Source organism: Mustela nigripes, chromosome 10 (genome assembly GCF_022355385.1).
Source record: "Mustela nigripes isolate SB6536 chromosome 10, MUSNIG.SB6536, whole genome shotgun sequence".
Classification (NCBI taxonomy): Eukaryota; Metazoa; Chordata; class Mammalia; order Carnivora; family Mustelidae; genus Mustela; species Mustela nigripes.
The window spans coordinates 28,997,754-29,011,949 of record NC_081566.1 but is presented as its reverse complement, the minus strand read 5'-3'; the positions used below and the strand labels follow the sequence as shown (position 1 = coordinate 29,011,949).

General features: G+C 44.2%; 1 protein-coding gene across 3 annotated transcripts in view; it reads right to left on the bottom strand.

The window, feature by feature from the left end:
• LIN9 (lin-9 DREAM MuvB core complex component) overlaps window positions 1-14,196 on the bottom strand; it is a 79,078-nt gene that overhangs the window by 56,846 nt on the left and 8,036 nt on the right. Inside the window, exons 1-5 of one of the 3 annotated variants that reach the window (XM_059412895.1) lie at window positions 13,776-13,853; window positions 7,669-7,763; window positions 6,547-6,579; window positions 4,597-4,691; window positions 3,236-3,340 (exon numbers count right to left, since the gene is read on the bottom strand). In XM_059412895.1, coding sequence (XP_059268878.1) covers window positions 3,236-3,340; window positions 4,597-4,691; window positions 6,547-6,579; window positions 7,669-7,732 — 297 coding nt within the window. In that variant the 5' untranslated portion in view covers window positions 7,733-7,763; window positions 13,776-13,853. Of the gene's footprint in view, window positions 1-3,235; window positions 3,341-4,596; window positions 4,692-6,546; window positions 6,580-7,668; window positions 7,764-13,775; window positions 13,952-14,196 lie in introns of those variants that run through there. The other 2 variants (XM_059412894.1, XM_059412896.1) reach the window with 2 other exon arrangements.

Below are 14,196 nucleotides of genomic sequence, written 5' to 3'. Positions count from 1 at the left end.
TGGGTGGCTCAGTGGGTTAAGCCCTGCCTTTGGCTCAGGTCATGATCTCAGGGTCCTGGGATGGAGTCCCCCATCGGGCTCTCAGCTCAGCAGGGAGCCTGCTTCCTCCTCTCTCTCTGCCTGCCTCTCTGCCTACTTGTGATCTCTCTCTGTCAAATAAATAAATAAAATATTAAAAAAAAAAAAAAAAAGGGATGCCTGGGTGGCTTGGCCAGTTAAGCGTCTGCCTTCAGCTTGGGTCATCATCTCAGGGTTCTTCTCCCTCCCCCTTTGCCTGCCAATCCAAGGTTTTACCTATTTATTTGAGAGAGAAAAGAGAGAGAGAGAGCATGAGAGGGGAAAGGTCAGAGGGAGAAGCCAGTCTCCCCACCAAGCAGGGAGCCCAACGTAGGACTTGATCCTGGGACTCCAGGACCACGGCCTGAGCCAAAGGCAGTCACCCAACCATATGAGCCACCCAGGCGCCCTAAAAAAATTTTTTAAAAAAGGGGTTGGGTGCTGTGCTCGCTTCAGCAGGGGTGGATGTTAAAAAAAGGGGGGGGTGGGTGCTGGGTGGTGCAGTCGGTTGGGTGTCCAGCTTTCAGTTTTGGCTCAGGTTGTGCCCTCCGGGTCATGAGACTGAGCTCTGAACTGGGTGCTGTGCTCAGTGCAGGAGTCTGCTTTAGACTCTTCCTCACCCTGTGTCCCTCCCACCCTCCACACTCTCTTTCTAAAATAAACAGACTTCTTTTTTTTTTTTTAATTAAGAAAAAAAAGAACTAGGGCGCTGGGTGGCTCAGTCGTTAAGTGTCTACCTTTGGCTCAGGTCATGATCTCGGAGTCCTGGGATCAAGTCCCGCAATGGGCTCTCCACTCCGTGGGGAGTCTGTTTCTCCCTCTGTCCTCTCCCCTCCCAGTGCTTGTGCGCTCTCTCAAATAAATAAAACCTTTTTTTCCCCCAAAGATTTTATTTATTTCTTTGACAGACAGAGATCACAAGTAGGAAGAGAGTTAGGCAGAGAGAGAGGAAGGAAAGCAGGCTCCCTGCTGAGCAGAGAGCCTGTTGCAGGGCTTGATCCCAGAACCCTAGGATCATGACCTGAGCCGAAGGCAGAGGCTTTAACCCACTGAGCCACCCAGGTGCCCAAATAAATAAAATCTTTAAAAATAAATAAAATGAATCAGAAAACTGGAATTACTTTAAAAATTATTTTAAAAAAGAAGTTATACAAGTCAACACCCCCCCCCAAAAAAAAGAACAAAAAAAAACAACGAACTGCCCAATTGAAAAATAGGCAGAGGATCTGAATTGACACTTTTCCAAAGAAGATCTATAAAGAGCCAACAGACACATGAAAAGATGTTCAACATCACTAATCACTGAGGATATGCAAATTAAAACTATAGTGTTATATTACCTGACACCGGTCAGAATGGCTAAAATAAAAAACACAGGAAATAACAAGTGTTGGCGAGGACATGGAGAAAGGGGAACCCTTGTGCACTGTTGGTGGGAATGTAAACTGGTGTAGCCACTCTGGAAAACAGTATGGAGGTTATTCAAAAAATTAAAAATAGAATTATCTTCTGATTCAATAATCCTACTACTGGTTATTTACTCAAAGAAAACAAAAACATTAATCTGAAAAGACAGATTGCTGTGTTTACTGCAGCATTATTTATAATAGACAAGATATGGAAGCAGCCCAAGTGTCTATCCATAGATAAACGGATGGCATATATGGAATATATTATATACATATACATATACATAATGGAATACGATTCAGCCATAAAAAAGAATGGAATCTTGCCATTTGCAACAACATGGGTAATGTTACAGAGTATGATGACAAATGAAATAAATTAGAAAAAGATAAATACGATTTCACTCATACATGGATTTTAAGAAACAAAGAAAGAAACAAAACAAAACAACCCCAGAGTCTGGAATACAGAGAATTGGTGATTACTAAAGGGAAGATGGTGGGGGGGGGATAGGTGAACTAGGAGAAGGGAATTAAGAGTACACTTAGCGTGAGGCGCCTGGGTGGCGCAGTCAGTTAAGAGTCCAACTCTTGGTTTTGGCTCAGGTTGTGATCTCAGGGTTATGGGATTGAGCCCCAGAGTCAGGCTCTGTGCTCGGCTCAGAGTCTGCTTGAGATTTTCCCTCTTCCTCTACCCCTATCCACCCTGTTCTCTCTCTCTCTCTCTCTCTAAAATGAATAAATAAATCCTTAAAGAGTACACTTATGATGAGCACTGAATAATGTATAGAACTGTTGAATCATAGCACTGTATACCCGAAACATAACCCTGTGTGTTCATTTTACTTTAATTCAAAAAAAGTTAAAAAACTAATGAGAGGTGGGGCGCCTGGGTGGCTCAGTGGGATAAGCCGCTGCCTTCGGCTCAGGTCATGATCTTGGGGTCCTGGGATCGAGTCCCGCATCGGGCTCTCTGCTCAGCAGGGAGCCTGCTTCCTCCTCTCTCTCTCTCTGCCTGCCTCTCTGCCTGCTTGTGATCTCTCTCTGTCAAATAAATAAATAAAATCTTTAAAAAAAAAAAAAACTAATGAGAGGAAATCAAATAAATTATTCTCTTATTGAAAAAAAAAATGCCAAAAATTAAAAAGAAGATATGACTTCATGCTACACAGTTTCCTCCTTTGGGTAAGTTAATCTTCAACACACTTTCCTCTGTGATAAAGTAAAATGCTTTCCCCCCTCTCATTTCCATGCAAAACTCCAAACTGATTCCCTATTGCCAAATCTATCTGCTTAAATTCCACTCTCCTCCTTATGCTTAAAAGTGTGCATTTGTAAGACTGAGAACCGGCTTTCTACTCCCGGGAAAAGTCCATCAATAATTAATGGCCTTTCTAGGTGACTAATATAAGAGCGGAGTTGGAGCGGTGACTTAAGAAAAAGAACTTGTTACTCAAAATATAACAGAATAATAAAAAACAAACTTTAGGGACGCCTGGGTGGCTCAGTTGGTTAAGCAGCTGCCTTCGGCTCAGGTCATGATCCCAGGATCCTGGAATCGAGTCCCACATCGGGCTCCTTGCTCGGCAGGGAGCCTGCTTCTCCCTCTCCCTCTGCCTGCCTCTGTGTCTGCCTGTGCGCGCTCGCTCTCTCTCCCTCTGTCTCTGGCAAATAAATAAATAAAATCTTTAAAAAAAAAAAAAACTTTATTATGCTGAGCAATTGATCACTTCCTTTCACATGGAACATAACACTAGCGATACACATACCTGTGGGACCATTGCAACTCTCTGGTTTCTTTTGGGTGACCTTGTATTTATCTGTCTGTCATCTTCATCAGAAAAGAGTCGACTTCGTTTTGAATTTCTGAAAGGCTACAGTAGAAATTTGTTTAATAAAAACATTGAACACTTTCCATTTTTATTCCAAAATACAATTATATACTTGGGAGACACAGCTAATGCCAGACTATCAGTGGCCTGCAAGGGTAAGGATGGGTAATACAAAGTAAACTACATCCAATACAAACAGATTTACAAAGTAGTACATATTTATGCAATTTTTTAACAATCAAAACATCTAGCTGATGACTAAATGAAACACCTAGCTAATAATTAAAACTGGAACCCGAGTATTCTTAGCAGCCTTGAATGGTGACGAGAGGAAAACAAGTTCTGGAAATTCCAGTTCTCATGATGTTAGTGCCTGGATTAAGAGCAGTTGGGTGTATCACACACTGTGTTGGCTGCATGGGGCTGGGCGAAGTTACTAGATCACTCTAAAGAGTGACTCTCAATGTATAATAATGTACTAGATACGCTGTCAAAAATTGTTAATCGAATTTCCATCTGTGAGTGACAGTACAAGACACCTGTTGTAGGTATTTGGTAAGTGACTGTAGGCCAAACAAGACTGCAGAACCAGTACTAACTTGTTGAAGTACTCAGAGGACATCATACACTAAAGAGTCTGAAAATATGAACAATTTTACAGCCCACCCCAGGATCAGAGGCCTCATTCAGACAGAACAACAGAAATAATAGTCGAATCATACCAACATCCTATTTCAAATCCTTCTCCCACTGCCGCAGACGGACTTGCATGCCTAGTCAGAAGGGAGGTAGCTACAGAGGGCTAAAACATATGAGCAGCGCCCACCCTGGTTAAGGCTAAGAGGCACTGACCCTTGAAATTAAACCCACCGAGAGTCTAATACTCCAGAGCTCTGAAAGAAGTCCCTTCTGCCCTTCTAACTTACATGTACTTACCCTTGACCTACACAAGATTTTATTATCTCACCACTTACTTATACATCTTTTTGCAGGGACCAGAACCACATGAATTTTTTAATATAAAGGATAATTTGGAGTTGTTGGGAGGTTTTTTCCTCCTATTTAAAGAAACTGCAATTACTTAACAAATGCTTACTGATGACCAGATTATCAAAAGCTACAGACTGTTTATCGAAGTATGGTTGTATACTACACTCAATGGCACTTAAAGACTCAGATGCTTGGGGTCAGGAAGAACCCTGGAAAACTCTTACTGTCCTATAAGAGCTGCACATGTGACAATCATAGAAACAATTTAACTATCATATTCTAAAGAGTAAGAAGAACTAATTCCTTACCATCTCCACAGTGGAGCCCGTATTCCTGCCTTTCCAAACAGGTGTTTTTTGTAAAGAGCTGTACTTTTCATTCCATGTGTTAGATAAGCTTCCCTCTGTAATAAGTAATTATTACTAGTAAGATTTCAGTTTAGTTCAAAGGATTTTATACAATGAATATTGCCTTTTTATTAATAGCAATATATCTAAAATATTTACCAATATGGAAAAAATACTGACCACAGTAATTTCAGTTTATTACAAATGAAAAATCTCTCCTGTATTTTTTTTTTTTTGCCAAACTCTCTATATATAATTTGACAAGGCACTGCATCGTGAAAGTATTAAATTCTCACATTAAAATATGTGTAGTTTCTTTCTTTGTGTTTTTAGTAATTCCTTTATACTAATTTGCGAAGAAGCTTAAGTACAATCTGAAACAGTGCAGTGGAAAAATGGGAAAAAGCTTCTAACCTTGATTTTAGAGTATATTTCTAAATGTTTCCTGCTTCAGTAAGTGAAACCATAGATATACAAAAATAAAATGTGTGGGTGTTTCTGTTTTCCTTGATCCAAAGAAATGTCTTCAGAGTTGTATGCAACCAGAAAAAATCCAATCAAGTAATTGATTAGACATATTATGAAAATACAGAATGGTAGTTTAGTTTTTATAAAAAGGATATGTTTATATAGAGAAAGACCTAGAAAGCTAGGATGAATACACCCAGGAGAGTTATTTTAATTTCTTCTAGCTGCTTATCAGCATTTCCTAATGTTTTTTCTGTAAGAAATATATCACTTGTATATGTCTTTTTTAAAAAAAGAAATAGTTTTATATTGGAAGGAAAAGAATAATGGAATACTTTTTCAGATGTTATATTTTAAATACAAAAGAAAAAAGGTGGGCCAGGATTGATCCTGCTAGGCAAATAAATTAGGGAAGTTCTGGAAGGTAAGTGTCTTCAAGCCAGGACTTGATTTGCTAAATCAATCCAAAGCACAATACAATAGCTTTCAAAACTAAAAGTACTAGTGAACTTATGAGCATGGCTTGGTTCCAGATTTACTTACTTAGTAGAATCCTGCTCAAGCAAAAATTAAAAACAAACTACAGTAAGAGGGTTGGTCTAAGTTACTTGCAGAAAGAAAGAGCAAGAGCAAGGAACATGTATAACCCTGTTCTCAGGAAAAGAAAAGTACTGCCATTCTTTTACTTCAAGAGACTTGCATTATTATTAGAAAGCAGACTTCCTAAAAATATAAGCTCCTTTTTTTTTTTTTTAAGTAGGCTCCACACCCAGCATGAAGCCCAATGCAGGGCTCGAACTCAGGTCCCTGAGGTTAAGACCTGAGCTGAGGTCAAGAGCCAGGAGCTTAACTGACTGAGCCACAAAGGTGCCCCGCTAAAAATATAAACTCTTCAGCAAAAATACAGCTGAGCAGAGCTACTCAATAAATGCTTTCACTCTAGTAAGACGTCTGCAATGTCTAGTTGAAAAGTTCCTGGGGTTTGGGGCACCTGGCTGGCTCATGGGGAGCATGTGACTCTTGACCTCAGGGTGATGAGTCCAAGCCCCATATTCAGTGTGGAGATTACTTAAAAATCTTAAAAAAAAAAAAAAAAGTTCTTGGGGTGTCTGACTGACTCAGTTGGTGGAGCGTGCAACTCTTGATCTCCAGGTGGTGAGTTCAAGCCCAATACCCCATACCAGGCATAGAGCTTAAAAAAATTTAAAAAAGAAAAAAGTCTTTAATCAATAGTTCTCAGGGAAAAAAATTCTTAATAATTTCCAACAACCAAGGACCAATTCTCCTAAAACAGCCCATGAATTTAAAATTATCACCAGTGAAAACCAATACTTAAAAGCTATACTGAATCCTAATTTAGACAGAAAAGACTGTACCCAAATCAATTTAATGAATTAAGTTTCTAGCTTATGCCATACCTACAGAATCGTGCTATGATCTTACCTTTTAAACTGACAAGGGCTTTTGCTGAAGAGCCTGCAATGAAAACAAATCAATATTATTTCATAATCAATGTGAAAGAAAAAGAACTTGGCTACAGGGTGACCTGTCTAGTTTCAGTGGTGCTGAAGCTGGAGTAACAGTGGTATGCAATCAGAGGTAACCAGAGAGCCATTCAAGCTACTGGCCAGAAGTCCCATTAGGTGAGGAAGAGCTAGAGAGAGAGATCTGGGAGTCTTGTTCAAGTGAGACCAGAAGCCTCTCCAAGAGAGGGCAGAGGGAGAGTAGGCACAGAGAGATTTTGGATCCCCATCCAGTATTCGAGTGCTGAAGAATAAGAGACAGGGACTGACGTTTACTGAACCAAAGTCCAGAAGCAGTAATACAGCAGAGAGAAGAGAAAATAAAAATCATCCATGGGTGCTATAGGTATGAGGTAACAGGTGCCTGGGAAAGTCTAGATGCAGGTGTGTGCAACCCTTCAAGACCCAAGCTGCAAAAGGGAGTTCAGAAGAGCCAGAGGGACTAGCATACTGATAGAGGGGTTCATTGCTTGAAACCAGCCTTAATGTATATTAGAAAAACCAGGAAGCTCCTCAAGCATGCAGAATCTGTATTATTAATAAAGGTCCTCAGGGGTTCTCTTGCAGGTAACCCTCAGGCCCACTCTGAAGACACACTGGGCTACAGGCTCTGGTGTGAATAAAGGATGGGATCTATGGGTGAGGAGAAGCAGAAGAAACCAGAGGGAAATACATTTTTATGAGACAAGGAGAGCAATAAACTGAAAATCTCAGAATTGGATATGTATATTGCAAAGAAGTCCAAGTCAATCAAAAAAAAAAAAAAAAAAAAAAAAAAAAGGATGGTCTCTCTCACTTATATGTGGTATCTTAAAAAACAAACCCAAAACCTGAATTCCTAGATACAGAAAACAGACTGGTGGTTGCCAGAGGTGGGATTTGGGGGCATGGGCAAAACGGTAAAAACAGTCAAAAGGTACAAACTTCCGGTTACAAGATGAATAAATCCCAGAGATGTACCACACAGCCCAGCAACCACAGTTAACAATGCTGTATTGTATACATGAAAGGTGCTAAGAAGATAGATCTTAAAAGTGCTCACCATAAGAAAAAAATTGTAACCATGTGTGGTGATGGGTGTTAACTAACCCAGGTGAGGCAATCATTTCACATACATCAAATCATTATGTTGTACACCTAAAACGAATACAATGTTAAATGTCAATTATAGCTCAACAACAACAAAAATTAACAGAAAAATCCTTCCTATGCTCTGAAATAGAAATTATTCACAGAATTGTAGATGAGTGAAATCTCCCTCTTTTAACTTAAAAAAAAAAAAAAAAAACTGTTTGGAACACTTTTGCTTTTATTATAATCAAATCATTACATATCATTCATTATTTTTAAATTTGTTTTATTTTAGAACCAGCTAGTTCTCATCTCATTACTATGATATCCATTAAATTTTGCCAGAATATAATCTAAGATCAGGCAGTGGTTAATGTTATTTGAAAGGTTGGTCATTTACCTGCACTGAGAAAAGACAAATTTTTAAATGGCAAGTTCACAATGTGTAAAATAACTCTAAGGAGCCAATCCATTATGGCACTTCATAAAAACACAAAAATAAATAAATAAAGGATGATTCCAAGGAATAAAGTAAGAAAGAAGAATATGAACTAGGTAAAACATCAAAGAAGACAGATTAATTCTCCTTGGTGTTTAACAGAAGCAGCCACAATTTACAACTCTTATAAGCAGACAACAGGCTTAGAAGAAGCAACGAGAATGTACTGCGGTGCTGGCTATGAAATATTTTTATGCCACTCCAATCCCGGAACTTCAGTTGACTTCTCCTCTGCAGGGCAGGATGAGAGGCTTCTGGAACAGACATGCCATAACACCAAAGTCACCTCGCTCTCACTCTAGTCTCTTGCACAGATGTGGAGACCAGGTAACAAGACACCTGACCAGCCTCCAAACAGCACGCTGGTTTAATGACCAGAGGAAGTAGAACTGTGGGGCGACATGGTGGAGAGAGGCCATAAAGTCTAGCTAAAAAGCTTCACACAGAACAACACACCTGGGAAGCAGCTAGTGGACAGGGCACATATCCATGTAGCTACCAAGAGAAATATCATTCATTTTAAACAAACAAAAAAAAAAGATTTATTTGACAGAGAGAGAAATCACAAGCAGGCAGAGAGAGTGGGGGAAGCAGGCTCCCCGATGAGCAGAGAGCCCAGTGTGGGGCTCGAACCCAGGACCCTGAGACCATGACCTGAGCCAAAGGCACAGGCTTAACCCACTGAGCCACCCAGGTGCCCCGAAATATCATTCATCTTAGAAAGAGTGGTAGCATCCAGTCAATATGGGGAGTGCCAACCATACCCCCGCTCCCAGTCCCTGCTATAGGCACGGGAGATACAACAGCATGAAAAAGAGCCAAAGTTCCATGCACATAGAATTAAATTCTAGGGAAGGGAGACAAACACACACACATCAAGTGATGGTGAGTGCTGCGGAGAGTGGGGAGTAAAGCAGGATAACAGGAAGGTGAGCTGGGAGAGGGAAGACAATTTTGCTAAGAGGTGCTCATGAGTAGGTTCTCTGAAAGGTGATGTTTGAGCAAAGATCTGAACGAAGGGGTATGAACCTCAAGGATATCCATTCCTTCTCCGTGAAGGCAAGACTCTGTCCTGGGGCTTCTGACCTACCACTTTTAACCGTTTTTCCGAGAGGTGGTATGGCATAGCAGTCAAGAGCACACATGGAGGCTAGCTGTGTTTCAATCTGGGTTCAGCCAATTTTGCTGGGTTACTTAAGCAATTTACTTCAAGTCTCTGTGCTGCTGATTCTTTGTTTGTAAAATGAGGATTATGCAAGTTACCATATGTAAAAATTCTTGGATAACAATGCGCATAGCACATGGCTAATTTTTAGATCATGCTTATTGCTACCATTACTTTGATCACTCAACAACAACAATGAAGTCCCCACTGAATGCCTGCTACCACACTATTCTAGGGGCTGGGATTACCTGAAGGTTGAGAGACAAAGTCTCTGCTCTCTGACAGTTTACACTCCAGTGGGAAGAGACACACAATAAACGAGTACATGAAATGATAATGATGCGTGGCCACTGTCATAAAGGAAACAAATGAGGGGATCTCTGAGTGGGGGTGGGTTACTTTACAAAGGGGAGTGAGGGAAGGGTTCTCTGAGGAAGTCACATTTAAAAAGGACTAGTTTTGGGGCACCAGCGTGGCTCGGTGGGTTAAGCCTCTGCCTTCAGCTTGGGTCATGATCTCAGGGTCCTGGGATCGAGCCCCGCATCGGGCTCTCTGCTCAGTGGGGAGCCTGCTTCTTCCTCTCTCTCTGCCTGCCTTTCTGTCTACTAGTGATCTCTGTCCGTCGAGTAAGTAAATAAAACCTTAAAAATAAATAAATAAATAAATAGATAGATAGATAGATAGATAGGACTAGTTTTGAGGCACCCAGGTGGTTCAGTCGTTAAGCGTCTGCCTTCGGCTTGGGTCATGATCCCCGGGTCCTGGGATCAAGTCCCATATCAGGCTCCCTGTGCAACAGGAAACCTACTTCTCCCTCCACCACTCCCCCTGCTTGTGTTCCCTCTCTTGCTGCCTCTCTCTCTCTGTCAAATAAATAAATAAAATCTTTTAAAAATAAATAGAATAAATAAATGAATAAAAAGGACTAGTGTTAAGGGAGCAGGAGGTCCAAGCAACAAGTCTGGGCAGAAGAAATAACAAGTTAAAAAAAAAAAAAAAAAAAAAGCCCTGAAATAGAATGGTTAGAACATTCAAGGAACAGGGGGAAAGGGTACTGTGTTTAGGGAGTAGCTAGCAAATGAAGAGGGCCATGAAAAAAGGTCAAAGTGAGCCAGGTGTTATGCATGGAACCAGAAATGCAAGCATGAAGCAAAACAGAAAGGTACCTTTTTCAGGAGGCTTCTAGCCAATCACGTGAACAAATGTAAAGCTGCAACTGTGACAGGTGCCTCCAAGGAGTTCCACGGTAGTAGGAAAAGATTTAATAAGAAGATGTAATCTTTGTCACAGACAGAAAATAACTTTCTAAAGAAGCTTAAAATGGGATCGGAAGGATAAGTAGCTGTCAACAGCAAGCGAGGGGAAGGAAGAGGATTCCAGATAATGAGAGCAGCATGTGCAAAGGCCTTGCAAAAAAAAAAAGAAGCCAGCCTGGGGAGTACAGGGAAAGAAAAAGGCCAAATTTAGCCCAAAGGGACAGGATGAGAGGAAGAGTGCTACAAACTGAAGCTGGAGAGGTGGAGTGTGGCCAGAGTCCAAAGGCTCTTGTGGCTATGAAAGTGTTCCAAGCAGCAGGATGACATGTACACATTCTGGAAGGATGGCTCCGGCCATGTGTAGGTTGCGGGGTGGGGGCAGGCCATGGGTGGTGACTGATGCACAGGAGTGTCACCTGAGCTGGGGCAGGAGATGCTGAGAAGTACGCAGATTCTGACATGGAGAAGGTAAAAGTTACAAGACAAAGTAATGGCTTCAGTATGGGACCTAGAAGAGAGAGGAGGACCCAAGCTATTTAGGTTTCAGTGAACGCACAGTGGAGCTGTTCATTAAGACAGGAACCCCTGGATTATGACATAGGTCTTGAACCCGTGAAGTGTGAAAGGCTGCTAAGGCATCTGAGAGGTGAAACAGGCAAGGGATACTGAGTCCGGGAGCTCAAAGGAAAGGCCTGGGCAGAAGAGAGCCTCCGATACCTCACACACACAATCCCCCTGGTAAGAGTACTTAGTCAACTGATATGAGCACTCAGTGTGCAAATGTGTATCACAAGCTATGCACAGCATCTGGTTCTCAGCAAGTACTCAGATGGTAGCTTTTATTATTGATAATGTTATACTGGCTATCGGCTAATTTATGAGCTAGCCCCTTTGACTAAAACTGGCAGAGGAACACAGCTATTTCCAGTATCAAACTGAAATCACTTTCCTTTTCCAAGACTCTGCTCCAGGTTCATTAGAAATGCCTCTTATCCTACTTTTGATTCAGTATAAATCAAGTATCTAAACATACCTAATATGTATGTAGGTCCGTGTGACCAATGAAGCAAGGTAATTCCTGCTTTCAACATGTTATGGCCAACTGCACAAGACCTACACCACACAAACACAGGTATACGCCCATATACATCCCAATGGACCGGAGATGTCACAAAGTAATATAAATGTCAGTTATACAGTTTGAGAGTACAGCTGGAATTTGAACCCTACTGTGAGTCCCAAGTCTCTACAAAGAACCACAGTAAGTCCTCAGTAAACGTTTAACAATGACAAGAGAATGTTCCAAATGACAGTTAAAAGAAGGCCACTTAAAACACCTGTCATCTCAACAGAATGACCACAGTAATCAAAATAACAGGTTTAGTGGGTGTGACTTCTAAGCCGTGAGAAAATATCTATTCTAAAGAGAACACAGATTTTAGATGACAAGCACGTTGTTTAGTAGGCCCACCCTTATTTGGGGGCATCTGAAATCACAATTGTGTTCTCCAAAACAGAAAAAACAAAACTCATGGATGGCCTATGGAGGTGCCCTGTCCAATGCAGTACTAGCCACATATAACCTCGTAAATTTCAACTAATGAAAATAAAATAAAATTTAAAATTCTGTTCCTCCGTCACTCTAGCCACATCTGGAAGAGTTCCGCAACCCCAGGTGCTTCGAGGCTACCCTCCTGGACATTACACAATTGAGTATGTCCCTCGAACAGAAAATTCTACTGCAACTTCACTCTGGTCTAGAACAAATTTGTTTATTTTTTAAGGATTTTATTTATTTTATTTGACAGACAGAGTTTACAAGTAGGCAGAGAGGCAGGCACAGAGAGGAGGAAGCAGGCTCCCTGCTGAGCAGAGAGCCTGATGCCAGGCTCCACCCCAGGACCCTGGAATCAAGATCTGAGCCGAAAGCAGAGACTTTTTAACCCACTGAGCCACCCAGGCGCCCCTGGTCTAGAACAAATTTAAAACACAAACTCTTTTCACCAGTTTGGTAACTTGAACTTTTCACTTTGTAACACATTAAGGATACATGACCCCACAGAAAAAACAGAGTTGGCTGTATGTATCTCTCATTTTAAGGGTGTCTATCTGCCTCCAGCTTCCACAGTTGGGATTTAGCCATGACTGAGATTTCTGTTCTGTTACACTAAGACTCTCCAAGACGATAGGCACCCATAAACCTAATAGTGAGTGTGGATCAGGACCCTTCTGTAACTAACTCAAATACCTGCCTTCTTCCATACCTCATACAACACTGCAAATTACAGAATTCCACCCTGCCATGCGTAAACTACGGAATTGGTGCTTGCACTTACTAACACGGGTGAGTGTGCAGGTCAGAGGCGACGGGATGAGTAAACACCGTCAAGGCAGGCTATCGCAGGGGTGGGTGTCAGGAAGGGCACCGTGTGACCATGCTGAGATGCTCTCAGCCATGCAGAAAGGTACCCCCGTGATTCTGAAGGCACCAACACACACCAGGAAGTCTACGGGCTGGGGGCTACCTGCACACTGGGGCGCCCAGCCTGGATCTCCCTGGAAAGGTCCACAGCCACCTGTGGTCCCAGGAGAAGGGGCCGGCCCTTTGACACGGAAACACTTCCAGGGGTGGACACACCGGAGGGGGGTGGGGGGAGAACAGCGGGGATCCCGAGTGCCTGCAAAGACAGGAGCCACGACAGGACGCGACCCCGGGCCCCGGCAGCCCCTCCTTAGCCCCCGCCCCGCGCGGCCCCGGCCGGGCGGGTTACATAACCCTGCCGGGCGTCCCTCCGCGCCGGGCGAGCGGGGCAGGCGGCGCGGGCGGCCCCCGCGGTCCCGGGGCCGCTCCTCCCCCACCCGGCCGGGGGCCCGAGTCGGGCCGGGACAGCGGCCCCCGCGTCCGCCAGGCGCGCGCCGGGCCCCCAGGCTTTCGGTTTCCGGCCCCGGCGCTCACACCACCCCAGAAACCAGCACACAGACACCATAACAAAGGCGGCGACGCGGCGGCAACCCCGGGGTGGGAGCACCGGGGGAGCGCGGCGGGGCTGGCAGCCGGCCCGCTCGCCCAGCGGAGGGCACAGCCGCCCGTCCCGGCCGGCGCAGCCCGGGGGCGGGCGGTCGGCAGGAGGCGGGGGGCGCTTTGAGGTGCTACTCACTCTCGTCAGGCAACTGGTCGAGCTCCGCCATCTTGAACGAGCCGCGCCGCTTTTTCAAAGGCTGCCCGCCGCGGTGCATTGTGGGGCGGAGACTGTCTTTGCGAGGGAGGTTCGAATGCGGAGCTCGCTGCCCGCGGCGCCGCGCCGCTGCCGCCGCGGCGGGCTGAGGCGGCTGGGCTCCGCCCGCGGCCGCCGGGGAGGGGGTGCAGCCGGGAGGGTCTGGGGCCGCGCCCCCCGCCCTGGCCCCCGCCCTCCCCCACGCGCCCGGGCCGGCCGCGGGCCGGAGGGAGGCGGAGGAGGCCGCGCTGCCAGGCCCCGCGCCGGAGCGCGCGGGGAGAGCCCGAGGCCCGCCCGGCAGTCCGGGGCTCGCCGCCGCGCTGCGGCTGCGGCGGGGAAGGGATGAGGGGGTGGAGAGGCCGCG